We start from the raw sequence: 19,056 nt of genomic DNA on the forward strand, positions 1-19,056 counted from the left end.
GGTTCTACTGCCAGGTCCAGTCGACGCCAGGGCAGTCGAGTGGACTCCCTCCGTTTACCATGGACCGAGTGAACAAGCCCTCCCCCCTGAAGTTGATTCCGGAGGAGAAAGCCGACGTGAAGATGTTGATGGAGCGCGTGGTGCATCTGGTTCGGGACGGCGTGACAGGCATGGACCTCCTGGAGGTTTTCCTCAAGCGTCGCATCCAGCCTCTCCAGTTCAGGAGCCACTGCATGTGGTTGTACTGCGGGCCCGAAGACGAGACTAGAGTCCATCCAGAAGAAGTCGACGATGTCACTCTGGAGAGATGGATGGCAGCCGTTACCGGAAACAGGGACAACCCGCGCGGAGCCAGAAGAATTCCTCCACTCGACCACGACAGCATCCCAAACAAGGTACACTTGCTCTGCTTTCCATTGTCCTTGTCGTATTCATTTCTGCTAACCCTGTCGACTGGTCGACTGATCCTTGTTTGGGCGACTGCTAGGCCTTCACCGAGCTGTACTCGATGCCCAATGGGGCACAAGCTTCGACTGAGGAAGGCGAGGCGAGCGGGGCGAGGCGAGCGGGGGCGAGGCGAGCGGGGGCGAGAGCCAGGAAGAGGAGGAATGGGACTCGGATGCTGCAGGGGATGACGACGACGATGATGATGATGAAGGTGATGAAGATGACATCGAGGACGAGGAAGAAGAGGAAGAGGAGGTCGTTCCACCGCGCTCAGAAAGGCGGTCGAAGCTTGTCCACGACCCTTCGACCGAACGTGGCAAGGGGGTTGCGACCGCCACCCAGTCGACCAAGCGCCCCCGGACCACCTCTCCGGCGCCGACTGAAAAGGCGCCGAAGCAGCCCAGGGCGGCTTCATCGAAGCCGACCAAGCTCCTGCCGAAGATGAAGGTGTCCATCCCCACCATTTCAGGGTAATCGTGTTGCTCATATTTTCTTATTCTTATGCGAACTTTATCTCTGGTCGACACTGATGTTAGTCGACTGATCCTTTGGAGTTGCAGTGCTGCTACTTCTGAGACCTCGGCCCGGGCCGATGACCACGAGATGGAGGATGCCGCAACTTCGAATCCAGGTGCTGTGTTCTTAATACCATTCTTAGTCGACTGACTTGCGATCTCTGATCCTGACCCTTCTCTGCAGCTCCACCCAACACTGTTATCGATCTTCCTGATGATGATGAGGATGAAGAGCCGCTGAAGCATAGGAGGAGTCGAAAAGCGCCCGCCAGCAAGGTGCCTCAGGATGTGTCAGCGCCTGAAATTCTGACTGTGGAGGGAGAGAACACCACTCGACACACGGTGACCTTCGCGACTCCACTGACGAGTGCTCAGCAGCCCTCCCTCTTCACGACTCACCACGTCCCAGAGGACCAAGCTGGTGCGGCGAAGGAGGCGATACGCCAGGCGGGACTCATGATGGAGCAGCTGAAGACCATCCGGGATGCGAGCCAGGCAGCTTATGACGCCAGCTCTGCCCTCCAAAGTAATGTCCAGGTCAGTCGACTGCTGTTTGTTCTGTTGGATATGCTACCAAAAACTTTTCTTTTCCGGGATTTATATTAGTCACCCACTGGGAGTGTCGAATAAACTCCGTGTTAGCGGGGGCACGCTGAGTGCACCCGCTGGGTGTAGTCCCCAAGGCTAAGGTCGACTGCTGGCAGTCGGCCTTAGGCTTTATAATGTCAATCTTTCTATCAGTCGACTGGTCGACTGGATTTCGCAAACCGGTGGGGGCACGCTGAGTGCACCCACTGGGTGTAGTCCCCGAGACTGTGGTCGACTGCTTGCAGTTGATCACAGTCTTAGATAATGCGTCTCGCACACTGTTTTTTTTTTTTTTGAGGTCGACTGGTCGACTTTGTCTTCAACAGGATTAGTGGGGGCACGCTGAGTGCACCCACTGGGTGTAGTCCCCGAGACTACGGTCGAATGCTTGTATTCGGCTGTAGTCTTAGAAACTTGTGTTTTTCCCTTTTTCACTCGGAAGTGAATTATTTTTGACGTTTAGTCGATTGGTTCTTCGCAGAACTCCTGTGATCTTGTGGCTCGCTACTCAGAGCTAGAACAGAAACATACTCAAGTCGAGCTGAGCTTGAAGCTGGTTCAGGAGAAGCTGACAAAGGCGAAGGAGGAGACTGAAGGTATGTTTGGTGAGACCTTGACGACTGCTTTTCCTCTTGCTTGTTTCAACATCTGATCTTGCTGTGTCTTGCAGGTAAGGTAAGGGAGGCCCAGCAGAAGAAAGACCTTGAGCTAGCTGAGAAGATCAAGCTTGCTGACGAGAAGTTAGCTTCAGTCACCAAGCTTGAACAAGACAATACCAACCTGAAAACTGCTCTTGGGATTGCCAACAAAGAAGTCAGTCGACTGAGAACTGACAAAGCTGCCTTGACCGATCAAGTCAGCAAATTGACTGAGAAGAAGACTGCGCTGGAGGCCTTCCTGAGTGGCTTTGCCAAGAAGCTGTTTCTTATGCTCGAAGGTAAACCTCCATGTTTGGCAAATATTTCTGACTGTGGCTTCTTCCATTCGACTATCCCCTTGACTTAGTGATCACTCTTGCAGAATTTTGTCAAAACTTTGAAGAAGAAACCAGCCGACTGGAGCCAAACCTTGACCCTGTCAATTCTCCGGTGAATGACGAGGTTGCCATGGATATCTTCCGACTGGAATCTCGCGTTGCATCCGTCGTGGATTATCTCGCAAGGCTGAAGGCCGCCACATCTCGCATCGACTCGACGCTCTGGCCTGAGGAGACACTTCAGAATGACCTTGAGTCATTAATGGCCCGCTTGAACACGATCCCTGGTCGAGTGCAGGAATGGAAGAAGTCCTCAGCTCGGTGTGGTGCAGATGTTGCTCTGTGTCTGGCCCGAGTCCACTGCAAAGATGCACGAGAGGAGAAGCTGGCGGCTCTTCGGGTGGCCAATACCAAGAAGCACGACTTCAGGTCCTTTATGGAGACTTTCCTTGCAGCTGCCACTCGGATCGCCGACGGAATTGACCTTGATGAATTCGTCGCACCTTCCAGCCCTCCACAGGAGGGGTAAAAAACTTCTTATGGCTCGACTCTTTTAAATTTGCCTCGGTATGCCGAGTGGAATTGTATCCGACAAACTTTAACAGGCTTGACGCCTGAGCACTTTCGGTTCCTTTAGACATCGATTCAAACTTGAATTTGGCGCTTGAATATGATTGCCTTCGGCTCAAAATGTCCTTTGCAGGTTCAAAGCAAGGTGCCTGTGCTTAGGCGAGCGCTTGGACTGCAGCTAAGCCTCCGAGTGTGAGGATCGCTCTTCACTCGGTAGGATTTTTATAACTTAGGCGAGCACGAGGCTGCAGCTAAGCCTCCGAGTGGAAGGCTGGCTTACCACTCGGTAGGATTTTGATAAACTTAGGCGAGTGCTTGGACTGCAGCTAAGCCTCCGAGTGAGAGGATTGCTCACCACTCGGTAGGATTTTTATAACTTAGGCGAGCACGAGGCTGCAGCTAAGCCTCCGAGTGGAAGGCTGGCTTACCACTCGGTAGGATTTTGATAAACTTAGGCGAGTGCTTGGACTGCAGCTAAGCCTCCGAGTGAGAGGATTGCTCACCACTCGGTAGGATTTTTATAACTTAGGCGAGCACGAGGCTGCAGCTAAGCCTCCGAGTGGAAGGCTGGCTTACCACTCGGTAGGATTTTGATAAACTTAGGCGAGTGCTTGGACTGCAGCTAAGCCCCCGAGTGAGAGGATTGCTCACCACTCGGTAGGATTTTTATAACTTAGGCGAGCACGAGGCTGCAGCTAAGCCTCCGAGTGGAAGGCTGGCTTACCACTCGGTAGGATTTTGATAAACTTAGGCGAGTGCTTGGACTGCAGCTAAGCCCCCGAGTGAGAGGATTGCTCACCACTCGGTAGGATTTTTATAACTTAGGCGAGCACGAGGCTGCAGCTAAGCCTCCGAGTGGAAGGCTGGCTTACCACTCGGTAGGATTTTGATAAACTTAGGCGAGTGCTTGGACTGCAGCTAAGCCCCCGAGTGAGAGGATTGCTCACCACTCGGTAGGATTTTTATAACTTAGGCGAGCACGAGGCTGCAGCTAAGCCTCCGAGTGGAAGGCTGGCTTACCACTCGGTAGGATTTTGATAAACTTAGGCGAGTGCTTGGACTGCAGCTAAGCCCCCGAGTGAGAGGATTGCTCTTCACTCGGTAGGATTTTTGTAACTTAGGCGAGCACGAGGCTGCAGCTAAGCCTCCGAGTGGAAGGCTGGCTTACCACTCGGTAGGATTTTGATAAACTTAGGCGAGTGCTTGGACTGCAGCTAAGCCCCCGAGTGAGAGGATTGCTCTCCACTCGGTAGGATTTTTATAACTTAGGCGAGCACGAGGCTGCAGCTAAGCCTCCGAGTGGAAGGCTGGCTTACCACTCGGTAGGATTTCATAACTTAGGCGAAACGGATTCGCAGCTAAGCCTCCGAGTGAGAGTCTGGCTCACCACTCGACAGGATTTTTCCAAACTTAGGCGAAACGGATTCGCAGCTAAGCCACCCACTGAGGGGGAGTTTTTATGTGGACAAAAAGAAAAAGTGCTGACACAATTATTTCTAAACCCATGAATTACAGAAGTTCTTTATTGCAACTCATCCGAGTGATACAACTTAAGTGTAAAACGGGTGGAGTAGCTCCGCGTTCCAAGCTCGGGGCTCGTCGATATTATGCTCGACGTTGTAAAGACGGTATGCCCCGTTGTGGAGAACCTTGGTAACAATGAAAGGGCCTTCCCAAGAAGGAGCAAGCTTGTGTGGTTTGTGCTGATCCACTCGGAGAACCAAATCCCCTTCCTGGAAGGCTCGACCCCTCACATTTCGGGCGTGGAAACGGCGCAGATCTTGTTGGTAGATGGTCGACCGGATCAGAGCCATCTCCCTTTCTTCCTCTAAAAGGTCGACTGCGTCCTGCCGCGCTTGTTCAGCTTCTACTTCGTTGTATATTTCGACTCGAGGAGCATTGTGGAGAAGATCACTCGGTAAGACTGCTTCAGCTCCATAGACCAAGAAGAATGGAGTTCTTCCGGTCGACCGATTGGGCGTGGTCCGCAGTCCCCAGAGCACAGATGGAAGTTCATCGACCCAAGCTCCAGCCGCGTGTTTGAGATCACGCATCAGTCGCGGTTTCAGTCCCTTGAGAATCAGTCCATTAGCTCGCTCTGCTTGTCCATTCGACTGCGGATGGGCGACCGACGCGTAGTCGACCCGCGTGCCTTGGGAGTTGCAGAAGGTTTTGAATTCCTCTGAGTCAAAGTTCGACCCATTATCCGTGATGATGCTGTGCGGGACTCCATATCTGAATACTAGTTCCCTGATGAAGCTAACAGCAGTACCGGTGTCGAGGCTCTTGATTGGTTTAGCTTCGATCCACTTGGTGAACTTGTCGACTGCCACCAGTACATGCGTGAAGCCACTTCGTCCTGTTCTCAAAGGACCGATCATGTCCAGCCCCCAAACTGCAAAAGGCCAGACGAGTGGGATGGTCTTCAAAGCTGAGGCAGGCTTGTGCGACATATTCGAGTAGAACTGACATCCTTCGCACTTATCTACTATCTCCTTTGCCATCTCATTCGCCTTGGGCCAGTAAAATCCGGCTCGGTATGCTTTGGCCACGATGGTCCGAGAGGACGCATGATGACCACAGGTCCCCGAGTGAATATCGTTGAGGATGAGTCGACCTTCTTCTGGTGTTATGCACTTCTGACCGACTCCAGTCGTGCTCTCTCTGTATAATTGTCCTTTGATGACGGTAAAAGCCTTAGATCGACGGACGATCTGTCGAGCCTCTTCCTCATCCTCCGGAAGTTCTTTCCTCAAGATATATGCGACATACGGAATCGTCCAGTCGGGAATGACTACCAAAACCTCCATGATCAAGTCGACCACCGCTGGGACTTCAACTTCAGTCGGATCTGTGGCACTCTTGGGCTGCGGAGTTTCTTCGGTGAAAGGATCTTCTTTGACTGACGGAGTATGTATATGCTCCAAGAACACACCACTCGGAATGGCTTCTCTCTTGGAACCTATCTTTGCTAGATCATCAGCTGCTTGATTTTTCAGTCGGGGTATATGGTGGAGCTCCAACCCCTCGAACTTTTTCTCCAGCTTCCTCACTGCACTGCAGTATCCAGTCATGGCTGGGCTTCTCACGTCCCACTCTTTCATCACCTGATTGACCACTAAATCCGAGTCACCATAGACCATTAGGCGACGGACGCCGAGTGAAATGGCCATGCGCAACCCATATAGGAGGGCCTCATATTCTGCCTCATTGTTGGAGGAATCAAAGTGAATCTGGAGCACATATCTGAGCTTATCTCCTCTGGGGGAAACCAGGACAACCCCAGCACCGGAACCATTCAACATCTTAGAACCATCGAAAAACATGGTCCAATGCTCCGAGTGAACTTCAGTCGGCTGCTGCTGTTCGATCCACTCGGCGAGGAAATCTGCTATTGCCTGGGACTTAATGGCTTTCTTTGCCTCAAACTTGATATCAAGGGGAAGAAGTTCAATCGCCCATTTGGCCACTCGACCAGTTGCATCTCTGTTGTGCAAAATCTCTGATAGTGGAGCGTCGCTGACGACTGTGATTGAATGGTCAGAGAAATAATGAGCAACCTTCTTTGTGGTCATGTATATTCCATACACAAGCTTCTGATAATGAGGATATCTCTGCTTGGATGGAGTCAAGACTTCAGACAAATAATACACTGGGCGCTGAACTTTGAGAGCTTTTCCTTCTTCTTCCCGCTCGACCGTTAGCACAGTACTGACGACTTGTCCTGTGGCTGCGATGTAGAGCAACAGAGGCTCTTTGCTGATTGGAGCAGCAAGCACCGGCTGGGTGGAGAGCAGAGCTTTTAGCTCGGCAAACGCTGCATCAGCTTCCGGAGTCCACTCGAACTTGTCAGCCTTCTTCATCAGTCGGTAAAGAGGCAGTGCCTTTTCACCGAGTCGTGAGATGAATCGACTTAATGCGGCCAAGCATCCAGTAAGCTTCTGGACATCGTGCACTCGCACAGGGCGTTTCATTCGGAGAATAGTGCCAATCTTTTCTGGGTTGGCGTCGATTCCCCGTTCGGAAACGAGAAAACCGAGTAACTTGCCACCAGGAACTCCAAATGTGCACTTTGATGGATTGAGCTTGATATCATACCTTCTGAGGTTGGCAAATGTTTCGGCAAGGTCAGCGAGCAGGTCGGAACCTTTTCGTGACTTAACAACAATATCATCCATATAAGCTTCCACATTCCGACTGATTTGAGTGAGTAAACACTTCTGGATCATTCGCATAAATGTGGCTCCGGCATTCTTGAGGCCGAATGGCATGGTGATATAGCAGAAGCACCCGAATGGAGTGATGAAAGCTGTTTTTACTTCATCGGGCCCATACAGACGGATCTGATGGTACCCGGAGTAAGCATCTAAAAAAGACAACCTCTCGCATCCCGCGGTCGAGTCAACAATTTGATCTATGCGAGGGAGAGGAAAGTGATCTTTCGGGCAGGCCCGGTTTATGTGCTTGAAATCAATGCACATTCGGAGCGACTTGTCCTTCTTAGGAACCATGACGACGTTAGCGAGCCACTCGGAGTGGAATATCTCTCGGATAAATCCTGCCGCCAACAGTCGAGCCACTTCTTCACCGATGGCCTTTCTCTTCTGGACGGCGGACCGCCGAAGATGTTCTTTGACTGGCTTTGCAGACTTGTCGACTCTTAGGCGATGCTCAGCCAGTCCCCTGGGAACACCTGGCATGTCAGCGGGCTTCCATGCAAAAATGTCCCAGTTCTCACGGAGGAACTGGATGAGCGCTTCTTCCTATTTTGGGTCGAGTGTTGTGGAGATTCGGGTCGGAGCTGCTTCGGGGTCGGTCGGGTGAATGTGAACAGGCTTCGTCTCACCGGACGACTGGAATGCAGATTCTGTGGCGGGCTTCTTGGATCGCAGCAAGTCACTCGGATCTGCGTTTTGCTTGTATTCTTCGAACTCGACCGCTGTCACTTGGGAATCGGCAATTTTGGAGCCCTTCTGAAAGCACTCCTCTGCCTTTTTCCTATCTCCGGTGACAGTGATCACACCTTTGGGACCGGGCATCTTCAATTTGAGGTACACGTAACATGGTCGAGCCATGAACCGTGCATAGGCTGGCCTCCCCAAAATGGCATGATATGCACTTTGAAAATCCACGACCTCAAACGTCAACTTTTCTTTGCGGAAATGCTTTGAATCGCCAAATACTACGTCCAAAGCTATCTGGCCGAGAGACTCAGCCTTCTTCCCTGGTATAACTCCATGGAAGCTCATGTTACTAGTGCTCAATCGGGACATCGGAATGCCCATACCTTTCAGCGTGTCTGCATATAACAGATTCAGCCCACTTCCACCGTCCATCAGCACCTTTGTCAGTCGAGTGCCTTCGACAACTGGATCGACCACCAAAGCTTGCCTCCCAGGGGTGGCAATATGAGTTGGGTGATCAGATTGGTCGAATGTGATGGGTGTTTGAGACCACTTCAGATAATTTGCCTTCGCTGGAGCAACCATGTTAACCTCTCGGTTAATTACTTTCAGTCGACTTCTGCTTTCCACATCTGCGAAGATCATCAGAGTGGAGTTGATATGCGGGTATCCTCCCTCACTGTCCTCTTTGTCTTCGGCTTTGTCTGACTCCTTCTCCTTGTCCTTAGACTGTTTTCCCTGAAACTGCTGGATCAGGAGTCGACATTGGCGAGTGGTGTGCTTTGGGTAAATGATATTCCCCTCTTCATCTTTCTTCGTGTGAATATGACACGGCATATCCATCACGTCGTTCCCTTCTTTATCCTTCACCTTCTTGGGGTTCCAGGATCCTTTTGGTTTCCCCTTAGACTTTCCTTGAGTAACGGCCAGAGCCTCTCCAGGAGCTGCTGGTTCAGCCTTCCGCTTCTGTTTCCGACTGGAATTTCCTTTTTCCGACTGACTCGGCTTGTGCTTGCCGCTTCGGAGTCGGTCTTCTTCTTCGCCGTTGGCGTACTTGGTAGCAATCTCCATCATCCGACTCAAGGTCATGTCACCGGTTCGACCAAATTTCAAGCTGAGTTCTCTGTTCTTGACACCATCTTTGAAGGCGCATACTGCCTGATGGTCAGAGACATTTTCCACTGTGTGATGCAAAGTGATCCACCTCTGAATATACTCTCTGAGAGTCTCATTGGTTTTCTGCACGCAGACTTGCAACTCTGTCAATCCCGCTGGTCGCTTGCAAGTCCCTTCGAACGTTCTGACGAACACTCGGGACAGATCTTCCCAAGTGTAAATACTGCTAGGAGGTAATTGGGTCAACCATGCCCTGGCAGAACCTTCCAACATGAGGGGCAAATGCTTCATGGCCACCTCGTCGTTCCCACCACCGATCTGAACTGCCACTCGGTAGTCTTCAAGCCAAGTTTCAGGCTTAGACTCACCAGTGAACTTGCTGACTCCTGTTGCCAACCTGAAATTGGGGGGAATAACAGCGGCTCTGATAGCTCTGCTGAAACATTCAGGACCAGAAACATGTACTCGACTGCTCGTGGGCACTTCTCTGTCGAGTGCACCACGATGGGCTCTGTTCCGGTCGACCAACCCTTGCACGATAATGGATCGCGCGTCGAAGCCTGGCTCCCTGGGGTCAACTGGAACTCTACGCCCTGTACTGTACTGACGCCTATCATCTGGCTGCCGAGGAGCGTAAGACCCACCCCTCGGAGGGGAATAGGGCACTCGACGCCTATCATCTCGGTCGAGCCTGTCGCCATATTGATCTCGCCGATACTCACGCCCTTCGCGCCGCGGAGGCGATCTGGGGCTGTGAGCCGACTGTACCGTATTCACAGTGACAGATCGACTGTGAATTCTGTTGCGCGACTGAGACACGGCTGAATTCTGATCTCCTGCTGCCCGGAGCAGATCCCTGATCTGCAGCAAACCTCTGCCAGCTTCTGACTGCGAAGGCTGAATGGACTCTGCTATACGGGTCGCAGCTGCTAAATTCTGAATTGGGGTTCGATATACCTGAGTCGGCGGGAAGAGTTGACGTCGACTGGTGTCGGGAACTCGTTGCCGCGCGCGCTCGTCGAGTGCTCGCTGAAGGTTCTCCAGTCGAGTGCGCTCGGCCAAATTGGCTAGACGCGCCTCCTCCAAGGCACGAGCCTCGGGGGTTTCTCCTGCGATGGGAATACGCAGGGGATCCTCGTTCCTGCGGCGAAGCTCTTCTCTTTGCAGAGAGTCGAGTGGCTCGGGCTGGTACTCTTCGTAACCTCGAGCAGGGTCGCCGCCGTCGCCTGCTCCACCACCGCGGGCGAAGCCAGGAGGGCTATGGGGCCCGTCGACCATCAAGATTTCCGCCGCTGGATCACTGCTTCCGCACTCGGATGCAGTCTCTCCGGAGCCAGTCGACTGATCGAACAAGCCGTAGAGAGATTCGTTGGGCTCGATTGCCGCAACTTGTGTAGTGGCCGACTGGCGAGCCACCGCGTGACTCACCCATCGCTGAAGCCTCGACCGGCCTGAGCGCTTGCGCTGGCGGGAGACCGGGAGGGTGGAAGATGGAAGATCCGACCGATACTGGGTCGATGGTTGCCGCAGCAGAACGCCGCGGACACATGCGCGAAAATGCGTCGCACCGCGGACGGGGAGCGCATCCACGTCGAGTGGAGCCTCCTGGAGCCATGCGGAGTCGTCGGCGATGAAGGTGAGAGTGCCGAGACGGATCTCTTGACCCTCGATCAAAACTCCAGCAGACACCATGATGAAAATACTCGGAAGAATCGCAACTTCTCCACAAAATCGCTAAAACACCTGCCCCACGGTGGGCGCCAACTGTCGTGGTTCTAAGCCTGACAGTAGAGTGGGGGGTAGGTATGGAGAGGCAAGGTCCTAGCTATGGAGAGGTTGTAAGCACAAAGGATGTACGAGTTCAGGCCCTTCTCGGAAGAAGTAACAGCCCTACGTCTCGGAGCCCGGAGGCGGTCGAGTGGATTATGAATGTATGGATTACAAGGTGCCGAACCCCTCTGCCTGTGGAGGGGGGTGGCTTATATAGAGTGCGCCAAGACCCCAGCCAGCCTACGTAGGAGAAGGTTTAAGGTGAGTTAAGTCTGGGGCGTTACTGGTAACGCCCCACATAAAGTGCCTTTACTATCATAAAGTCTACTTAATTACAGACCGTTGCGGTGCAGAGTGCCTCTTGACCTCCTGGTGGTCGAGTGCATCTTCGTGGTCGAGTCCCTCAGGCCAGTCGAGTGTGTCCTCGTTGGTCGAGTGAGTCCTCGTTGGTCGACTGGAAGGCGACCTCTTCTAGGGATGTCCTAGGGTAAGTTACTTGGGACAGGTCCGTGACCCTACCCTAGGTACATAACCCCATCACAGGGCACTGGCCGAGCCAGTGACAAGCCCAGCAAAGATAGGCATCACCTGTAAGCCAACTAAAAAGCTGCGATGGTGGCGAAGCAGCCCGCCTCCCACTAGGCTCTCAGGTCCTAGATGATCATGCTCACCACTCCAGCCGGATGTCTGGCTTGTATTGCTTCTAGTTTGGTTAAATTGCATCTGCTTAGTTTACACATTATACCGTTGAATATGACATGCCTTTCTGTTTTTGGTACATACTAGTACATCTGTGTATTAACCATGTTCTTACATCAAACTAATGTTCTTGTGTATCCCTCATCAATCACTTATGACGAGGCAGGCAGGCAAGGGGGCTACTCCTCATTTAAAGAATGCAGCGTCAGCCTCCCGACATGATTCTCAAGAAACAGAAATGCTAGATGAAGATAGTGAACGTAGCTCTGTAGTTGATTACAACATTTCCCCTACACTAGCATCGCAGGTGCTTGCTCTAACTTGGCAGCGTGATACGTGGTTGCATGTTACATATGGTGTCCAGATTGTAATTCTTCCAGTCTGGTTAAACTGCATGTGCTAGTCTGCTTAGCTTATACATTATACCTGTTAATGTGACATGCCTTCCTATATTTAGTACATAGTATATCTGTCTATTAAGCATGTCCTTACATAAAACTATTGTTTTTTTGTATACCGCATCAATCAATATGATGAGACACCTTTAGTATATGCAGTGCGATATTAGTTGCATATTTCATATGATTTATAGCATGCGCTGCTTCTAATTTGTTGAAATTCCATTTATGATGGGACGCTTTTAACTTGCCAGAGTCATATTGGTTGCATCTTTCATGTGGTGCCTAGCTTGCATTGCTTCTTATTTGTTGGAATGGTTTCTGCTTAGTTTACACAAACAGTTGTGAACATACCATGTCGTCCTGTTTTTCGTACATATTCCATCCTGGTATCATGTGTTTGCCTTACATCAAAGTAGTGATTGCCAGTATCATGCATGAATGAGTTCTGAAGAGAGAATTTTATTGCTTTTTCTTGTCGGTTTTACTTGACAATTCAAAATCAATAAAGCGGAAGGAAGTTAGCAAGGCAGCGGATAAAGGTGCTCCTTCCGAACGGAGGGCCTCTATAGTTTCTACTCCTCCACACCCCCAAGATGATTTCTAAGACAACACATGCATAGACACTCAAAAAAAACTGTGTTTATGATGAGCACGTCTCCCCTAGTGCACCATCACCGGTGCTCCCTCTAACTTGGCACTGTTATATGTGGTTTCATGTTATGTGTGATGTCTAGCTTGTATTGCTTCTAATTTTGTTGAATTCCATCTGCTTAATTTACACATTATACTTGAATAAGACACATGTTTCCTGTTTCTAGAACATACAATATCTGTCTGTCACACCATGTTCTTACATCAAATTACTACTGTTGTGTAACCTGCAACAATCACTTATCATAACACACGTTTGACTTCGGAGTGTGATATAGGTTACATCTCGCATTCTTTTCTAGCTTGTACTACTAATTTGTTGAAATGGCACTTATGACGAGACAGTTTTAACTTGGTAGAGTGATATTCATTGCATCTTTCATATGGTGTCTAGCTTTCATTGCTTCTAATTTGTTGAAATGCCTTCTCCTTAGTTTACACATCATAAGCTGTGAATATGCAATGTTGTGAATATGCAATGGCACTAATGACGAGAGACCTCTAACATGGTAGTGTGATGTTGTTTGCATCTTGCATATGATTTATTTCTTGTACTGCTTCACATTTGTTTAAACGCCATTTATGATGAGACACTGTTAACTTGGCAGAGTGATATTTGTAGCATCTTTCATATGGTGTCTACCTTCCATTGCATTGCTTCTAATTTGGTGAAATGTCTTCTTTTTAGTTTACACATCATAGTTCTGGTTATCTCTTCCGTCCTGTTTTTCATACATATTACATCCTCCTATCATGTGGTTGTCTAACATCAAAGTTCAATTCGTCTGCTTCACGCATCAATTTGTTCTGAAGAACTAAATTATTATTCGCTTTTCTTGTCGGCTTGACTTAACATTGCACAGAGAAAGAGGAAGAAACACAGAATGACAGGGAATGAGAAGCGGATGAATCCTGCAGATTCTGCTGGTATTGATGGTGCAATAGAAGGTCAAAGTCCAGCGAAAAATTCTACAAACACAACATCCCATGCTACACGAGCTGCAAAAAAAGCCAAACAGAAACAAATAGTTGCCACCAAACAAGCAGAGACAACCCTAGTTCTTGCAACACCTACCACAGTACTACCAGCTGTACGACTTACTCGTGCGTCAACGAGCTAGCAGCACGTTACCAAGCTCCCTTGCCACCTAACACTACTTCCCAAGCACTCTTGACACAAGACGAGTTGGCAATATCAGATGAACCTTGTGAGCTTCAATAGCAAGAAGGTAGTTGCTGGAGTCAAGTTACAGTTGCGTGCTTCTTTATATGTAGTCTCACAGTTTCATGTACAGTAACACTTCCTATGTTCGTTGTTGGACTAGCACTTAGGCGCAAGAGGAAACAAACATCAGGGATAATGCTCGATAGGTTAACTAAATCTAGAGGAGGAAGAATGGAGATCCGTTTTGAGGCAGGTTTAAAAAGGCCACGTGATGCTACAAAGTCAGCCAAGTTAGTATCAGAGGCAGCGGTTGCCGTTAGGTGTCATGTACATATCCTCCCAACATGGATTCAGTACAGGAATGAGAAACACGAAACCCAGTTCAACACCTTCCACGACCATTTATCTGTAAGTATGGTTATGTATGGAAACTAGTAATATCGTCTTGCTCTGTCCCATACTTTCTAGGTTGCTGATAATGAGACTCCCATAATTTTCAACAGATGAGGTTCAAGTTGGATAGCCAAGATGATGCAACCAGACAAGTTTGCACCCATGTTTTCAAGTCTGCTCTGCGATAGTATCGGTATAACTTGAGGAAAACTCACTTTGAAGGCAAGGCTAACAATGAACTTTCCCAAACATCTACAGTGGAAAATATATCGGATGAAGATTAGAGGGGCCTTGTTAAACACTGGTCTGATCCGAAGTATCAGGTACATTATATATATGTGATCAGATCACATGTTGAAGTCCTATTTACGCATGTGCCACACAAATCTATCTTCTTATAGGTGAACTATTCAAAGAATAAGGCCAACCGTACGAAAGTGAAATTCCAACAGACAACAAGATCTCGTAGCTATATTGCACACTGCGAGGCTCTTGTAATTAGTTGCTGTTTCACTCTTTTCGTTGTACCATATTATCAGATCTATATTGACTTGTTCGAAATGCAGAGGAAAGCCCGCAAGGACCAAAAAGTACCTGAACCAAATGTTGTGGAAATCTTCAAGGACTGTCACACCAGCAAGAAGAAGGGCATGACTACACCAGTCAAAGCCGCTGTTGTAAGTCATTAATCCTCATGCCTTTTAACTACTACTTACTCTGACTTGTGCCTTGAACTGCATGGTTTGCAGCCAATGTCTATTACTCTTTTCAATTTTATACACAATTGTCTTAGCGTATCATTGCACCTTACAAGGTTTAAAAGAGAGGAGTGATGTTCCTTTGATCTTGACCCGTAATCTAGTTCCGTGCCGGACTTGCCCACACAACGTTACAATTGCCTGTTTGTCTGTTCTTAGTTGTTTTGTGATATGAATGATGTCATACTATGCTTACCGTATTATAAACTTTGTTTCTTTATCCTTAGCCCTCAATACAATGTGAAGAAATAGACAATACATTAGCGATGGTACATGGTCATATGTTTGGAACCTGGTTTTATTATGTACTTTGCAATAAAATACAACTAATATTTTACATGGGTTCACCAGAATATGTTCTGTATATAGACCAAAGCTATTTTGTTTGGTTTTGCTGCCTCCTTAATATCTTCTGTTCTGGTACTACTAATGTAAAACCTCAACTTTTCAGCGAGCTATGGAAAGAATGGTGGAACCACCACCTTCTGAAGGTGGCGAGGCAATTATAACCGCAATGTCAGCTCTTGCTGCAGTGGGTCAGTACCTGTCCACTAACAGTGCCAAAAGCACGTTCCTGCGTAATATTGGGTTGGTTGTTAAGGCGATATCGTCCAAACTGCCTCATGATCAAGATATGCGAGCTCAAAGCAATGTTGTATCTGCGCTCCAGATACAAGTCCATTCCCTAACAGAGACCCTTTGTGAAACAAGGAGAGACATTGTTCGATGTCGTCAAGATATGCATGGTTTTGAAACCAAACTATCAGACATTTGCTATGTTGTTCAGGAGCCTAGGGGAAATGAAGGCGAGGGTTATGGTGCTCCATCGGACAATACAGCATGAAAACGTAACAGTCAGGTCAAATGAACTGAACTTCTGAACTTCTGGTGGTGCATTTATCTGCTAGACTGTTAAGTTTTACGCCAACCTTCCTTTTGTTATATAGTTGTAATTTGTTTTGGTGCGATACAAAATTTATTCTTAATGTGCAGCCACCGGCTGAAGAAAACAGCAAGCCATTTTTGTATAGTCTAGGGTGTTCCCTATATTTGCACTGGTGGCGATCTTTGATGCCGAGTGGATGTAATCTGTGCAATCGCCTTAATAGTCTAGTGTTAGTTTCGGCCTTATTTATTTCCTAGTCTTCTTTTTCCCTGGTTTGCTAGTGGCCGCAACAACCATGGGCCATATACGGGCCGTAGGATCCATGGGTCTCCTACGGGCCGTAGGATCCATGGGCCTCCTATGGGTCGTCGATAAATGGGCCTCCAACAGGGTCGTAGAATAGGTGGGCCTCGGGCCGTCAGATAAATGGGTCTACATGGGCCGTAAACGGGCGTAATTGGTATCGGCCCAGCACGGTAACGGGCCGTTAATAGGCCATAGGACAGCAAAGGCTTAATTTTGTCACAGGCATAACGGGTCGTTAATGGGCTAGAATATAGGACGGGCTGGAAACGACGCAACGGGTTAACAGGCCAAAAACGGGCCGACTCTTGCCATGGGCCGAATTTGTCCCATTAGGGTAACAGGCCAGTAACGGGCCGACTCTTGCCATGGGCAGAATTTGGCCCATTAGGGGAACAGGCCAGTAACGGGCTGGAAGTAATCAAGGGCCGAAAAGGAGCCCAAGAACATATGGGCCGTCAATAGGCCGAAAGCTAACACGGGCTGGAAACGGCCCATGTAAATCACGGGCCGTTAACGGGTACAAAGAAAATTACTGTTCATTATGGGCTAGAGTCACCGTGGGCCTGTAAAGGGCCGAAAGATACGAAGGCCTCATATGGGCCGAAAGACGTCATGGGCCATACATGGGCCGAAAGTGAAATGGGCTGGTGTTATATTTGACGGCCCACATGACGTTGTTGGGCCGATTTCCTTTAGGGTCTAATGGGTCGTGAGTTAACGGGCCGTAAAATGGGCTATTTGCGAAGAGACCGTTAACAGGCTTTTCATGGGCCAGCCCGTTAACTTTTGACCAAGTCAAACGGGCCGGCTTTGTAAGCTAAATGGGCCAGTGGTGGGCCGTGGCACGTGTCGACATATCATAGGCGCCTATCTGACCCACTGACGAGCTGACACGTGTTTCGTCCGGCCAACAAGAATTTTACACGTGGAAATTTCCCATTGGTCGGGGCTGTTACCAGGTTATCGGATCCAAAACCCGACCCGATAGCTTAACGGCGTTCTGTTATGGTGGATGCCACGTGTCGGTCACCCTTGACGAAAGCACTTCTGTGACGCGTGATTTATCGTCATGGAAGTGGACACTTCCGTGATGATAATTTTGGTAATGTCATGGAACACTTCTACGACAGCACAGGTATGACTATCTTGATTCTGTCATAAAATCGTCATGGATGTACATGCATGACAAAAAACACGACCTACTGTGACAAACACGTATCATCACGGAAGTGTATTTTTTTGTAGTGCTTGCTGAAAACCGCTTGTCATTTCCTTCTGCTCCTCGTTGAGTACGACACTCTTACTTATCAAAAGGACTATGATAGATCCTCTACACTTGCGGGTCATCAAGACTATTTTCTACCGCCATTGCTGGGGAGTCGGATCTGCCCCTGGGATGAGTTGGGTCGTTGGATAAAATCGGTAGATGGAGCAATGAACAGTGACGATTTTTTTGCACTTCGACATTTCAGTCTTATGTTACTGACTGGTAGGGTAGGTTGCTGATGGGGCCACGCCTGTCAGCGGTTGTGTCTCGGAGGGTGGCCGGTGCATGCATCCCGTGGACAAACCGTGCATGCCCCGCCTGAAATTTCCATGCCCCGACGAGGGCAAGAGTGGTATTTCGCATTGTCCAGCACCACATGGCTTCCACTGATTCGCTACTCCATCCCCAGTTAGGGGAGACGCTAGGGTGCTGCCATCAGCATCGAACACGACGTGTCGCTCGCATTTCTCCCAATCACTCCTCCTTCTCCTCCATTGTCGGGAGAGGCTCAACCTACCACTCGGATCGCTCCTCTCCCGTCGAGCTCGTGTGTCTGCATCGTCGGGAGGAGCGGAGGTTGCGGCTCGCGCATCTGCTTCTCCCTGGACTGCAGCGCAGATGGGGCAAAGACGTTGAGCCTGCTCCGCATCTCGTACCCAGCTACCACTCTCTTCCTCCCCTTCCCTCGCGTCGCTGCGCTCCTATTCCCCTCTACTCTGCACGGTGCTCAGCAGAAGCAGCACGGCCGGCCGTGTTAGCAGCACTCTTCTCACGGAGATCTATTCCTCAACAATTTGAACTACAAGCCATGGATTCACCAAGGTCTAGCCATTACAGAGGAGGAGAGGAACACGAGAGGAAGAAGATACATAAGTAGAGGAGGCCGAAGCCATCCAATTCCTAGCAAGTTGTTCGTAACTCTATCACTTGTATTTGTAGTTGCCGTGTTGCCTGGCTACCGAGCAGCCCAAGCCCAGTAATTACGACCCATTATCGATCCCATGCGAGAGAAAGGGAAGTCGCTAACATTCCCCCCTCCTTAATTTTTGGCTTGACCTCAAGCCGACGCCACGTTGAACCACCAGGATCCCATGGCACTTGAATTTTGCTGGCGGTAATGGGCTCGTCGTGGTAGCCATAGTTGATGACGGAATGCACTTGAATAAGAACAATGTAGTAGTTGTGGCCGGTGGGGTCTTGATCAAGGTAGCGGACGCAACAGAAGGTTGGAGCTTCAACCTTCATCCCTGTTGTAGCTTTAGCTTGTGCGAAGAACCTCAGTGTTTCTACAGGAATTAGGTGTCTTGTCAATAGTAGAGTGCTCCAGAACCATTGGCCAGGAAATCTTCCATAGGAATACTCTTCCCTGATGAGACTTTTGCTGTTAGGATACTGTATTCTTAGGCAACTGAACTCGGCCATGTGAAGATAGACTAGCACTCTGCAATGACAGCTCCCACTGTTGCAGCTACCATTATTCCATGGAGCAAAGAATTCTTCCCCAAGAACAGCCACATAAGAGGAGATCATAGCAACATGTCGATTGGCTGATGCCAGAGCGCGTGGTCTGGTTGGAATGAGGATATGTTGTGCTAGGACATTGCCTGGATCCCATGGAAAATACAACTCGGGGTATGTTGCAGC

The 19,056-nt window shown here is 49.4% G+C and overlaps 1 protein-coding gene across 1 annotated transcript; it reads left to right on the forward strand.

Annotated features, from left to right (window-relative positions):
* The first annotated feature begins 980 nt into the window (after positions 1–980).
* LOC123078264 (uncharacterized) lies at positions 981–17,802 on the forward strand. The gene is made up of 3 exons (XM_044500714.1): positions 981–1,078; positions 1,147–1,448; positions 17,644–17,802. The coding sequence occupies exons 1-3, from the start codon at positions 1,051–1,053 to the stop codon at positions 17,800–17,802; spliced, it is 489 nt and encodes a 162-aa protein (XP_044356649.1). The 5' UTR covers positions 981–1,050.
* Positions 17,803–19,056: the final 1,254 nt, after the last annotated feature.

Source organism: Triticum aestivum, chromosome 1B (genome assembly GCF_018294505.1).
Source record: "Triticum aestivum cultivar Chinese Spring chromosome 1B, IWGSC CS RefSeq v2.1, whole genome shotgun sequence".
Classification (NCBI taxonomy): domain Eukaryota; kingdom Viridiplantae; phylum Streptophyta; class Magnoliopsida; order Poales; family Poaceae; genus Triticum; species Triticum aestivum.